General features: G+C 39.6%; 1 protein-coding gene across 1 annotated transcript in view; it reads left to right on the top strand.

Annotated features, from left to right (window-relative positions):
• Positions 1 to 227: 227 nt before the first annotated feature.
• rngtt (RNA guanylyltransferase and 5'-phosphatase) overlaps positions 228 to 13,312 on the top strand; it is a 101,981-nt gene continuing 88,896 nt past the window's right edge. Inside the window, exons 1-5 of the mRNA XM_073493477.1 lie at positions 228 to 654; positions 3,537 to 3,646; positions 3,736 to 3,839; positions 3,921 to 4,009; positions 11,689 to 11,764. Of these exons, the coding sequence (XP_073349578.1) occupies positions 591 to 654; positions 3,537 to 3,646; positions 3,736 to 3,839; positions 3,921 to 4,009; positions 11,689 to 11,764 (443 nt within the window). The 5' untranslated portion in view covers positions 228 to 590. The remainder of the gene's footprint in view (positions 655 to 3,536; positions 3,647 to 3,735; positions 3,840 to 3,920; positions 4,010 to 11,688; positions 11,765 to 13,312) is intronic.

Raw genomic sequence — 13,312 nt, 5'->3', positions numbered from 1 at the left:
ATGTGCATTTTTGCAGAAGAGTAAAAGTACAGTACGTGGTCATAAGATAATGTACTGATGAAATGCTAAAACTTAGAGAAAACATGCATCAATGTTCTTTTTATTTATTTTGTAGAAAACACTGCTTCTAAATCATGAATTTTGCAGTTTTGTGTCCTTCCTCGTGTGTACAGCAGGTGGCAGCAGCACGAAAGTTGTCGTCTGAGCTACAAACATTAGCAACCAGAGTAGAAGACAAAGCTAGTTTAGCCCTAGCTAGCTAGCGCGTTTGTTGACTGTAGCGAGGCTGTGCTAGCTAATTGCTAACAATCTGGATTTAAGAAAAAACGGAATAAAAACATAACACCATTTTTGGGATGCTTATCGACCGTGAGTCGTAACAACATATGTTTTGTGTAAATATCTGCCGGCCCGTCAGGATGTTGACCGGGCTCAAACTTGTTGGATGATTCTCCTGAATTAGAAGCTAAAGGGCCTTGAGTCCGCGGTGCTTGGGTGAACGACAACCGGGAATCAGCGTGATCTGAGAGAGGGAGCGTCAAGCTACAGGCTAGCTAGTTAGATTCACTGCACCAAAACCTCTCCTGAAAATGTCACATAACGGACCCCCTCCTCGATGGCGGAATTGTCCCAGAAGAGGACAGCCAGTGGCAGGTGAGACAGAAACAGCTAATCCAACGCTTCATTAATCATACTAAATTAACGGTACGTTTTGCAGTTGCTATTATAATTAGCTGTTAGCTGTGGGATTTATTGCAACTTGTGTTCTTCACCCTGGATGCCGATAGAACATAACTGGGTACCTTTTCTGGTATGTTATGATCCGCTTTCTAATTTTCTGAATGTCCTGATGTACCAGGCAGCAACTTGGTTCAGTTTCAGTCACGTATAAATGGCATGTCTAGCATCACAACACAGTGACGTTAGTGAGCAGTGCAGTCCGAAGTCATATCATTTTTTTTTTAAATGAAGTGATGTTTGATGTGAGATAAAATGCCGATGACACTAACGAACTCAAGAAGCTCAGACATTTATTAGTGCGCATGTTTGTTTGCCGCTTACAGCGAGGCCACCTTAATTTGTCATATTTTTAAATGGAGTTTGGTGTGACACCACTCGAGCGCGCGTTGTTTAGCTAAACTGGCACCTGTGGCTTACGGGCTATCAAAGCTCAACTCTTTGCAGACACGCGTGCTTTTTACTAGCCAACAACTCAGATTTCATCCTGAACTAAAGCTGACTTTGTGGGCTATGCGTCTTTCATTTATTTCCCATGAGAAAAAGTGCAGTAGAAAAGTGCTAACAGTTACAGAGCTGGCTAGCATCGCTGTCGGAGCGTCACGTGTCAAAACAAACCGGGGCAGTAGCATGGTTGTGCACGATCCTGTGTAGTGGTCGCTGTACAGTAAATCATGTCGATATAACTACTTGTTTACTCGGATCTGGCATGGCAAGACCAATCTCTACCCCTCGTCTGCATTTTATCAGTACAGCAGTCGAGACAGAGGCTCAAATTAAAGGCAGTGCTGGTAATGGTGGCACTTTAAAATCCAGACGTATTGCTTTAACTGTAGCACACAGGAAGGCCACATGAGTCATAGTTCTGAGATAGAAGGTCGAAATTCTTAGACATGAAGTCATCATTTCGAGATTAAAAAACGTTATAGTATAAGATAAACAGTCAAAATGTTACTCATAATTAGTCAGGCTTATTGGAATGTGGGTGCATTTCTACAACTCTCATTTCTCTGTGGTGAATGAGAGGAAGTACTCTGTCACAAAAAGAGACATTCATGAAGTTTTCATTTATTATGGCTCTTCTTGAAAATGTGACCAGATCTGCTGGCTCAAAAATAAACATACAGTAACTTGAACGATACATTTAGGTGATTATAGAAAGTTGTGTGACTCAGATTTTCTCTGTAGCACGACCTCTTAACTTCCTCTGAGTGATTCGGATTGATAACAGTTGACGACTTTTCAGGGCCCATTTTAGTAAGGCTTGTTTGATACACCCATTAGACTCAGCCACAAACACTAGAATGGGAAAGTCTAAAGAGCTCAGCATTGATCTGAAAGAGCCCGCTATTGATTTGAACTAGTCAGGAAAGTCAATTGGAGCCATTTCAAAGCAGTTACAGGTCCCAAGATCAACTGTACAAACAACTATTTGTAAGCATAAATTGCATGGCACAGTAGTGTCGCTGCCCCGATCAGGGAGAAAACGTAAACTATCATCTGCTGCTGAGAGAAAACTGGTCAGGATGGTCAAGAGTCAACCAAAAACCACCAAAAAGCAAGTCTGTAATGAGTTAGAAGCTGCTGGGAGACGGGTGTCAGTGTCCACAGTCATGTGTGTTTTGCATCTACATGGGCTGAGAGGCTGCCGTACAAGAAGGAAGCTCTTGCTCCAGACATGGCACCTTAAAGCTAGACTGCAGTTTGCTGCAGGAACACCGTACCTACTGTCAAGCATGGTGGTGGCAGTATTATGCTGCGGGGCTGTTTTGCTGCCGGTGGATCTGCTGCTCTAATGAAAGTAAATGGAATATTGAAGAAGGAGGATTATCTCCAAATTCTTCAGGAAAACCTAAAAGCATCAGTCAGAAGATTGGGTCTTGGGTGCAGTTGGGTGGACAATGATCCCAAAAACACATCAGAAGTGGTAAAGGAGAAGACCCAAAATAAATTCATCAACGAACCAAACTTCATGAATGTTTCTTTTTGTGACAAAGTACTTCCTCTCATTCCATCACAGAAAAATGAGAGCTGTAGAAATCATTTGAACTGAAAACTGTCATGATATACATGTTCTTTACAAGTTTATGTAAACTTTTGACCACGACTGTATGCATGTGCATGGATATGCAATAAAAGTCAAATGAAATGTGTTGCATTATTTTTTGGTGACCAAAAATATCCACAAAATAGAAATTCACATATATCACAGACTCAGATCAATTGAAACACTAAAATATCCCAATATCCCTCACTAATTTGTAGTAGTTTATAATAGAAAGTCACAATTACCAGATAAAAGTCAAAATAATGAGATGAAAAGTCAAACGTGATGTAGAAAGTTGAAATTGTGAGCTAAAAAGTCAGACTTATGATAGAAAAAAATCAAAACATGAGAAAGTCATAATTATGAGGATAATGGGATACATTACATGAGATTAAGGGCATAAATATGAGATAAAACATCAGATATTATGAGATTAATAAATCAAAATTCTGAGAAATCAAAGCTAAGTTTCCATCAATTCTTTTTCTTTAACTGGTGGAAATGGGCTTCCATATATTTGTGTGCTGTTTAATGATTAATTTAAAATGTGATTTATACATTTTCTTGATACATATACTGCTAATTCCCAGTTTTTAAAACCTGTGAAAACACCAGATTGTGAAGTGATTTATCCAAATTTTTGATTTGGTCTGAAGTGCGATAATCATTGTAAATCATTGTTTACAAAATATAAGCTTTGTGTGAGCTTTACTGAGGACCACGTGTTCATTACTTACATTTTCCCACACAGGTAAATTCCTGCCAATGAAAACGATGTTGGGTCCCAGATATGATGACCAGGTAGCAGAGGAGAACAGGTTTCACCCGAGCATGCTGTCCAACTACTTAAAAAGTCTAAAAGTAAGTAACTGTGTGAAGACTGAAGTTCTGAGTAACATTCTGAAATAAAGCACCAAACATCTCACCGTGTCATTTTTGTCTTCTTTCAGGTGAAAATGGGTTTGCTTGTCGACTTGACGAACACTACTCGCTTCTATGACCGCAACGACATCGAAAAAGACGGCGTCAAATACGTGAAGCTTCAGTGTAAAGGGTACGAGTACATTCACTGTCTTGAATTAAACACTTAACGGTAATATAGACCATGAGATCAATGTCATTCTGTTTGTTTCAGCCACGGAGAATGCCCTTCAAAAGAGACGACTGCAATGTTCATCAGGCTCTGTGAACACTTTATCGAGAAGAATCCCACAGAACTCATAGGTAAGGAAAGCATCGCTCAACAGATGGATCAGATCAATGACTGATCATGTGCTTCTAGCGCTTATCTTTTTCTGTTTGCACTCGCATCACAATTTCTTTGTATGCCGAAACAAACTAATAAACAAAAGTCTGTGTTTTGTTTATTAGTTTTGTTTATAACGCTGTTATATTTTTGGCGGACCCTGCCACCTTTTCTAGCTTCAAACATTGTTCTGGGAACTTTATTTTCCTCTGAGAACAGCTTGTTTATTCACTTACGGAAAAGATAGTAGTGCCCCTTTTTAAACATTTGGAACAAGGGCGTCCTCGCTTCTTGTCTCAGTGTTTAACTCATAAAGATGATACAAGTGTAACTAAAATCTGTGAGGTGCTCTGTGGTTCACCTCAGCTTACAGTACAATATGAGCATATATGGAAGCAGAACGTTGAGGAGCTGCTGCTGTAAATGACTGAGCAGGGTGTTTTGTTTACTTAGACTGCAGGAACAGCTTTGTCTCAGAAGTAACTCATTTAAATTTGTTTTAATGGTTTGGCACCTCACTGCTCCTTTAGACATTCAAGCTCCCTATCATCCCACTCAATGTCAATTTTAATGCCTGAGCGCCACCTCAAAACCTTGAATTTTAGGTTTGAACATCTGGAGCACCTCATTACACGAAAACATTACATTGGCTCTTTTTTATCTTGCAGTAAAGAATACAGTCATACTGTGAGAAGGCGTATCCTCAAGGATTTACAGTTTTGTGACCATAACATTCCTCTAAATTACCTAAAGTGTGCTGGCATATACCGCACTTCTCTGTGAGTACTTTATAATAAAGTGTTCTCACAATAGTTTTGGCGGGGTACTAGAATTTCTAGCATCTATATTACAGTCATGGAAAAAATTATTAGACCACCCTTGTTTTCTTCAATTTCTTGTTCATTTTAATGCCTGGTTCAACTAAAGGTACATTTGTTTGGACAAATATAATGATAACAACAAAAATAGCTCGTAAGAGTTTAATTTAAGAGCTGATATCTAGCCATTTTCCATGGTTTTCTTGATAGTAACCAAAATCACTTAAGTTCTTACATCAATAGCTATGGCACTGTACTGCCAAAAACACTGCTTTTAAGCATTCCATGTTTTCTTTTCTGTTTGCTTTAAACACATGATACACACAGGAGTTAGTACTTGATTGCGTAACCATTGTTTTTGATGACTGAAGCCATGCGTCTTGGCATGCTCTCCACCAGCTTCTGACATTGTTCTGCTGTCACAGCAGCCCATTCCTGTTGCACAAATTCAAACAAATTTGCTTTGTTTTTGGGCTTGTGGTTCTCCATTTTGAGTTTGATGATTTTCCATAGGTTTTCAACTGGATTCAGATCTGGTGATTGAGCAGGCCAAGGCATGGTGCGAATGTTGTGGTTCTCCATCCAGGCTTTAACTGACCTTGCTGTGTGGCAAGGGGCATTGTCTTGTTGGAAAATCCAGTCATTCGAGGCAGGAAAGAGTTTTCCAGCTGATGGAAGAAGACTGTTTTCAAGAGTAGCCCTGTACATGACCTGGTTCATTCGCCCTTCACACAATTGCATTTGCCCTGTTCCACTCATACTGAAACAACCCCAGATCATCACTGATCCACCCCCATGTTTTACTGTAGGGGCAAGACAGTCTGGTTTGTAGGCTTCTCCAGGCCTCCTCCTAACCAGTAAGTTAGCTGGAGTGGGCATCAACTCAAAATTGGATTCATCACTGAAGAGAACCTTAGCCCAATCATCAACAGTCCAATCCTTGTGATCCCTAGCAAAGAGTAACCGGGCCTTCCTGTGCCTTTCGTTGATGAAGGGCTTCTTCCGTGCTCTGTGTGACTTCAGACCAGCTTCAACAAGTCGGTTTCGAACTGTCCTTGCCGAACAAGTCACATTTCTCGACAGTGCCCACTCATTTTTAAGGTCCCTGGAGGTCTGACAACGATTCCTGACACAGGAACGGACGAGTGCACGGTCATCTCGTGGGGTAGAGAGACGTTTCCTGCCGCGGCCAGGTAGCAATTTGGTAGTGCCGTGTTCGGCTTGTTTTTTCTTGTTGTAACGAACAGCTGTCTTGGAGATCTTTAGTTTTTTTGCTACCTGTCTCTCACTCATGCCAATTTCCAGCAGTGCCAAGATGGCTGCCTTTGTGGCTTCACATAATTCTTTTGTTTTAGGCATTATGTGAGAGCTGACAACTTCTGAGTTGTGCTATGGCTTGAATGTAAGCAGGAAACCACTCTAAGCCTTTGCATGTGCAGTGCTGCTTATGACATGAAATGGCCTCTTATATACCCTGGGAATACAATTGAGCTTAAGAATGTCAAATAGGACATAAAGTATTATGTGATCAGCTGCATTTTTTGTCGTGTTCATTGTATTATACCTTTAGTGGTACCAGGTATTAAAATGAACAAGAAATTGAAGAAAACAAGGGTGGTCTAATAATTTTTTCCATGACTGTATATGGGAGTCCAAAGCTAACAGAAAGCAGCTGTGATACTTACTCTGATTTATTTTTGATACATTGAGCAAGCCAGCAGCAAATGACCCAGAGGAACAGTTTGGAACAAAAACAGAAACGCAATCAGAGAGGTATGAAGGGAAAGAGGATTATTTCGGGCTGTATAAACAAGTAGAATAATTTTAAAATCAGTCTTCAGCGTCACTTGTGGCCAGTGTTATGATGCTAGAACTGGTGTGTTATGTTCTCTTTTCTTGTTTGCTGCATTTTGTACAAGTTGCAGCCTATCAGTTGTTTTTTAAATGTAATTCAGTGTTTTAAGAAGCCTATTGCTCAGCCTGATCTCACAACAAAGTGAATTACTGAACGCTTAATAACTTAAAACCGACACAAGAGCACAAAGGAAATAGAAGAAGCAGTGGCTATCCTAGAATCTGTTGGGGCCTGAGGCAAAAATTTCCAGGGGGCCCCTTCATCAGCGTCCGTCACGATCATTTAAAATAATCTGACACCAATAAAAAAATGTACGAAATCACTTTTTTTTTTAATTTCCAATGTTCATAAGTATAATTTTCAAATATAAATAACATTACAAAACCAGAACAATTAAAGCAACATTATGTAGAAATTGGCATTTTGTGTGCAACAATTTGTCAGATGTAATGTAGGTGCAAACTACAAACAAAACTAATTACGTCAGAACAATGTGATGTGTTGAAAACTTGTATCTTGAAGTAAACATGTATGTAACGCTGTGATCCTACCCTCTCACTGAAGTGCAGAAACAGGGATTAGGGGAGTGGAGTGGCTGAGACGGAGACACCATTCACCCCATCAAAGTGATTTTGAAGCTGTTATTTTAAGATCAAAAAGCTACTTAATGTTGCTTAAACCCTAAATTGATAACTAAACAACTCCATCCTTGTCAAATTGTAAATATAATAAGGCAAATTATCATCAGCACATAAAGCATTGATATTGAGGCAGCAGCCGTGCACCGTTTAGTGCCTTCATGGGAGGTTAAAGGAAGTTTTGCCAACATGACTGGCCATTGGGGACCCCTTTTTTCCCAAATTTCCCCAAACATGATGCTACCTAATGTTAATTTATAAAATGGAAGTAGCTCAAGTTCACTGAAAAAGGCATTAAGATTAGGAAAAAGTGCTTGTTGGTATTTTTATCCAACAGCTAGTAATTGTTAACAGAGCTTACTTGTTCCACATGTTGCAACCTGTTTTTATTTAATTCTTGATCGAGTTTATTTGTGTGAACATTGAATTTTATAAACATAGATGTCAGACTTCATGTATTTTGTGTGTGAAAACACATATTTGGATTATTTTGTTAACCACATGTTTATTATCATGTTAAACCACAGAGTGTGGGACTACACTGGCCCATTAGTAGTATTACTTTATCTCTCCAGCAGAGAGCAGCCTTACTCTAAAGTTAGACCAGTGCAAATGGAAGTAAGACTACATGTTTTATTCACAGTGTTCACACTGTTTTTCCCAGTAAGCATGTTTTACATTCATACAGTTAAACTCTTGGAAGTGGAACTGTGTTTAAAACCAGACTGAAGTTTTGGCTAAAATCAGCACAAAAGGGTAATCACCAATGATTGCCTTGCATCCACTGTCTATCATACTGATTCGACTTTTTATACTGATGGACCTTTTATATATTGCATTGTTTTATGTAATGCAGGGCTCATATTCATGGACTTTTATGTATTGTGTTGTTTTTATGTAGTCTAGTTGCTGTTATGTGTTTTTATTTGTTTACCTGCCCGGGGTCAACACATGCAAATTAGCTGCTAGCTAACACTGATGCAATTACTTTTTAATTGCTGTCCCAGTAAAAATAAAATATCCATTACAACCAGTCCTCTGCTGAGGGTCACAGAGTAGCTCTGTGTAGCAGCTGGAGGCTAAATGGTTTGCTCACGTGTCACTGTCAAAGACTAAAAATGCGCAAATGCACTTTCATAACGTGCATTGCTCTTAATTAACCATCCTTAAAAAAAACAATACAAAAAAAAGTGTCGTGCAAGTCACTCTGTGGTTGGTTTTCTAAGTGTGGGAGTTTCACATGAGAAACAACACTCCTCTCCCACTGAAAACTGTGTAGGTGATTTCTAGGTGAAAGGACATCAGTAGACACCAAGCCTAAACTCTGACTAAATAAATATGGTTTAAAAGGCTGGTTTTGAATAGTGTTGATGTCTGTATGTGGGCAGTTTTGCTTTTGGAGTTTTAACCTCGTGGAAATACTGTAGTTAGGTTACAGCTTACTGTTATTCATCAGAATGTACTTTTTTTGGTTTCTGTTCAATCAAGTTAATAAATCATGTTTTTCTTATGGCTCATTGTTAACAGTTTTGATGCACATGTAAATAGTTTCGAACGCAGCTGAGCAACGCATTGAAATCTGATAAATAGGCAGATTTTAGCTTCTTGTAGATGTAGTGGTATGGTTGTGTAACTGGGCCGATATGTCACATGAAATTATTGTGAAATATGAAGCGGCAAGTGGTTTCGGATAATTTAGAAAACAGTGTCACAGTTTGTCCGCCGAAAAACAAATCTTAAGGATCTCGATCAAGGTAGCTTGTTTATTTTCCTGTATTTGTGTAAGACATGGGCCATTACAGTGTCAAATACTACACTGGGCATGATGGACTAAAGAGAAGTTGTCAGAGAGGCAGCCCAGACATAGATCCAGCATGTGACCATAGTAAAATGATCCCAACTTCATATCTGCTGCATACATTTTGCCGGCTTGGAACTGTTCCAATCCATTAGACGTCGTTGAAGAGGTCCTTGAATTGACTACAGACCCCGGCACTATTATAGCTCAGTTATATCCTCTTATGTCTGCTCTTTGGACCAGTTCCAGCTTGACTTGTTGGCATTCTGTACTGTGTTTGTTTGTTGCTTAATCTTCCTAAATATAAAGACGCATTTTCTCCATCTTGTAGGCAGTGGATCAGGAATATGTTATATGAGGTTTCAAAAAATTAAGCGTACTCCGCGAGAAACGTTTAATTAGCGTCAGGGTTGCATGAGATCCCTTAGTGTAAATGTGATTATAGGAACTGAATTGGTGTCTCTTGTTTTTAATCCTTTATTATTCCTTCCTTCCTTTCTTCCTCAAAAATACAACATATGGTGCTTTAATTTTCTTTAAACTATTCAGCATTACATTAGAATTAAAGCTTCACCTTGAACTGGGGCCCACACTTCAGTAATCTGCCCCCCTCAACACACCCAAGAAAGTTACAAAGCATCCAAAGTGACCATTTGGTCATGAACATTCTGTTTTTACAGCTAAGCAATATACTAAAATATGATTCATATTTGAAGCAAAAATGCAGTATAGCGAGGTTATGCGGTAACAAATCTAGATTCATATTTGACCAGCACTGCCTAATTTTACAGTGTGATCTGGGTTTGGCATTCAGATGCTGCTTTCTTCAGGCTAGTGGCAGTGAATGTTATATTTGTAACTTGTAGTAAACACCTATTTAACATTGTTAAAGTTTATGGTGCTGCCAAAACATTCTAGCCGTTGAGGCTAACGTTAGCTAGCATACTATTGTTGACAGAAACTCAAAATCTCACCTTCAGTTCTCGCTGAAGAACAGAAAACCCGTGTTCAGTGCGTCTTGCAACTCATCCAGACTCATTTAATCTTCTGCTTTTGTTTTTTTTCTCACTTCAACGCGTTACCACAGCAAATTGTTGCACTGTGCTAATCTCCATTTTGTTTACGTCTACTTCCCCATGAGATCACGGGATCAAGTATGAGCCCACCCTCAGTCTGCAGAGCCATGAAGCCAGAGCACTAAAGCCGTGCCCCTGCTGCTGCACAGTGGTGTTCGCTTTTTATTCAAGATTTATTGATATTGAACGGGTCATGTGTCCAAATTGCACCAAATTCGACACTGCACTTCCTCGGGTCCCCAGCAACAAACCTGCCAAGTGTGAAGTAGATCGGATGAACTGTTCTTGAGATATATGAATAACATACAGACAAACAGACAGAGATTCCTTACTTCAAAGATAGATTGGTGACTGTAATGTATTTATTGCTAATACAGTGAAATTGGGTATGTAAAGCTATATAATTTGAGTTGTTCCTTCTTATATATATATTTTATTATATTTTATTATATTTATCCATTTATCTCGAGCAAGTTATATATTGAAGTTGCACTTTCACACTGGTGACAGCAGGGTGCTCTCTTGTACCTCACACTCCAGCATCTTTTAACCCTGTCCAATTCTGTTCTTGCCTACTAAATCAAATTGCTCCAACATCAGAGCAGAATGTGTGAATGTCATCTCATCAATGTCCCGTCTTTATCCAGCTGGTGATTAGGTTTTGTTGTCTCTGCGGTACACATGTCCAAATTAGACAGTTGGGCTGGTAAATGTGATCCCCATCCTCTGACGTTGCTTCATTTCATCTTCATTATCCTCGGCGTTGCCAGGCAAACGTCCGCTGCTGGGGAGATATGAGAGTCAGATGGTTGCATTTTGTGTTGTGCGAGCCCTACTGTGCACCTGCCGAAGGATGCTTGATGATGATGTTTGTTACAAAATTATGGGATTATTTTCTTAGCTGAACATTCTCTTGAAATGGTGAACAAAATTTGTCTATTGGGCTTTTAGTGCGCTTAGGGAGTCTTTCTTCTCAAGAGACTTCAAAATAAAGAGTGTAATTGCTCTTTGTTGTTTTTGTTCATCGTGTGCCCTTTTCATCCACCTCCTTGAATGCTACCTAAATTCTTGGATCCGTCTGTGCAACAGCTGACTTTTAATGCGAGTATGAAGGCAGGCCCCCCTCTGAGCAGAGAGAGGAAATCTGCCTGTGATGCCCTCGCTCCTAACATGGACTCTGCCTTAGTTCATCTCAAAGAGGACTGATGTTATTGATGTGAGACGGGAGCACATTGGATAAGATTGTGCCTAAACCACAGGGCTATTGAAACAATGACGCCACACTTGCATTATGCAACATTAAATTGTGTGAAGGCGGTTGAGCATAGATGAGGGGAAAAGAGAGATTGGTGATATGACTCGCAGCATATTTTGTTACTATTACACATCCAAGAGTGTTAGCTAAGTGCCTAAGGTTTAATATAAATGTAAATTCTCAGTTTTTGACCATTGTTCTGCTTTTTCTCCTGAAGGTGTTCACTGCACGCATGGCTTCAACAGGACAGGCTTTCTGATATGTGCATACCTGGTGGAGAAGATGGACTGGAGGTAAGGGCCGACCCCCCCCCCCTTCAATCACTCATACTGCAGGGAGTTTCACAATCCTCACAATCGTCTTGCATGACAACACAAACCATACAACCCAGGTGGCCTGCATCATGAATCTGATTCAAAAATCTCCCACCCCTGTCAGTGATTTTTTTTTTTTATAAAAGAAGTCTGCTGGTTGGCAGTGACTGAGCTCATCACCCCACGACAGAGGTGTTAAATAATTTAGAACAGCGGAGCAGAAGAGGGGGTGTGTTTAGTGAGAGGTGGAGCAGCTGTCTGAGAGAGCAGAATCCCTGGAAGCTGTGGACATGCTGATTAAAACCCTCCCTCCGCCCACTACTTCCTGTGTAATGAATATTCTGGGAGCATTTACAGTTCAAATGATCAATGGTGGTGTATTTTGGTTTTTGGCCCTTGAAAAATGCTCTTAACATTAAGTGAATTATGATAAAATGTTGGTGTTTAATAGCTTGGTCTTTCAAGGGGTTTTGTTTAGCATATGGCCAAATTTAAGTTTAAAAAAAGTCATGTCTGCTGTACTGTATGCACTGTGTTGTAGAGATATTTACTGACGTAAGCATGCTAACCAGGTAGCCCCGGTCCATCCTAACTCCTAATACCATTTTGTACCTCAAGAGGCGATGGTCTGATAGCTTCCATACTTTCAGCGGCAACTTCACTACTTAGTCCAGTAAATAAACAAAATAAACTCACAAAATGTCAAGAAAGGAAATATTTTTAAACCGATTTTCCTTATCAAACAGAAAAATGTATACCTCTCTTGTTACCGAACTAAGAAGAGCTTAATTGCCTTGTTTACTAACTGTAAAACACATAAAGCAACACGCAATAAAACTCCCCAAAACAGTCTTGGTTTGTCTTTCTACAATCAGCTATTGCTTGCTCAAAATAAATTGTGTGATTTAATAAACGTGAAAGTATTCTGGCTTTACATGCCCGCTGCTGATGCCTGACACTCTCTCCTGCGTCATGCCTCTCCTATCCCCGCCTGCCATGTCTTCTCGTCCCTGGAGTCATAGTCCTGAACTGCTGTAAATCGCCTCCATACTGTATTCCCTGTCTTCAAACTGGCATCTGTCGGACTCAGGAGTTTGTGTTCAGTTTCAGTTTCCCTGTATTTCTTAGACTTGCCAGTTTTAAGATGTCCAAAAATTTTGCATCACTATTTCCTAGAGCTCAAGGTGATGGCTGTAAGTTTTCTGATCCAAACCCTGAAAAATTCACATCAGAGCTGAAACATTTAGTTGATTAATCAGTTGACAAGGTAATCTCATTTTTTCACTTTTTATAGAGAATGCAATAAAACAACTGTCTGATTAATATGGAATGAAAATTATCCTTAGCTACGGCTCCAATTCAGTCGACTATAGTAGAAGATTTGCAAAAGCATCCAGTTCTCACATTTGAGACCCTGAAATCCTCAAATGTTTTATGTTTTTGCTTGAAAAAATCTTCATCATCAAAATAATTGCTGACAATTGTTTTGTTGTTTAATTAATCAACAAATGGTTGCAGTGCTAGTTA

Source organism: Pagrus major, chromosome 22, assembly GCF_040436345.1.
Source record: "Pagrus major chromosome 22, Pma_NU_1.0".
In the NCBI taxonomy this organism is placed as follows: Eukaryota; Metazoa; Chordata; class Actinopteri; order Spariformes; family Sparidae; genus Pagrus; species Pagrus major.
Note: the sequence above shows the minus strand (reverse complement) of the source record. Positions and strands in the feature narration are given on the sequence as shown.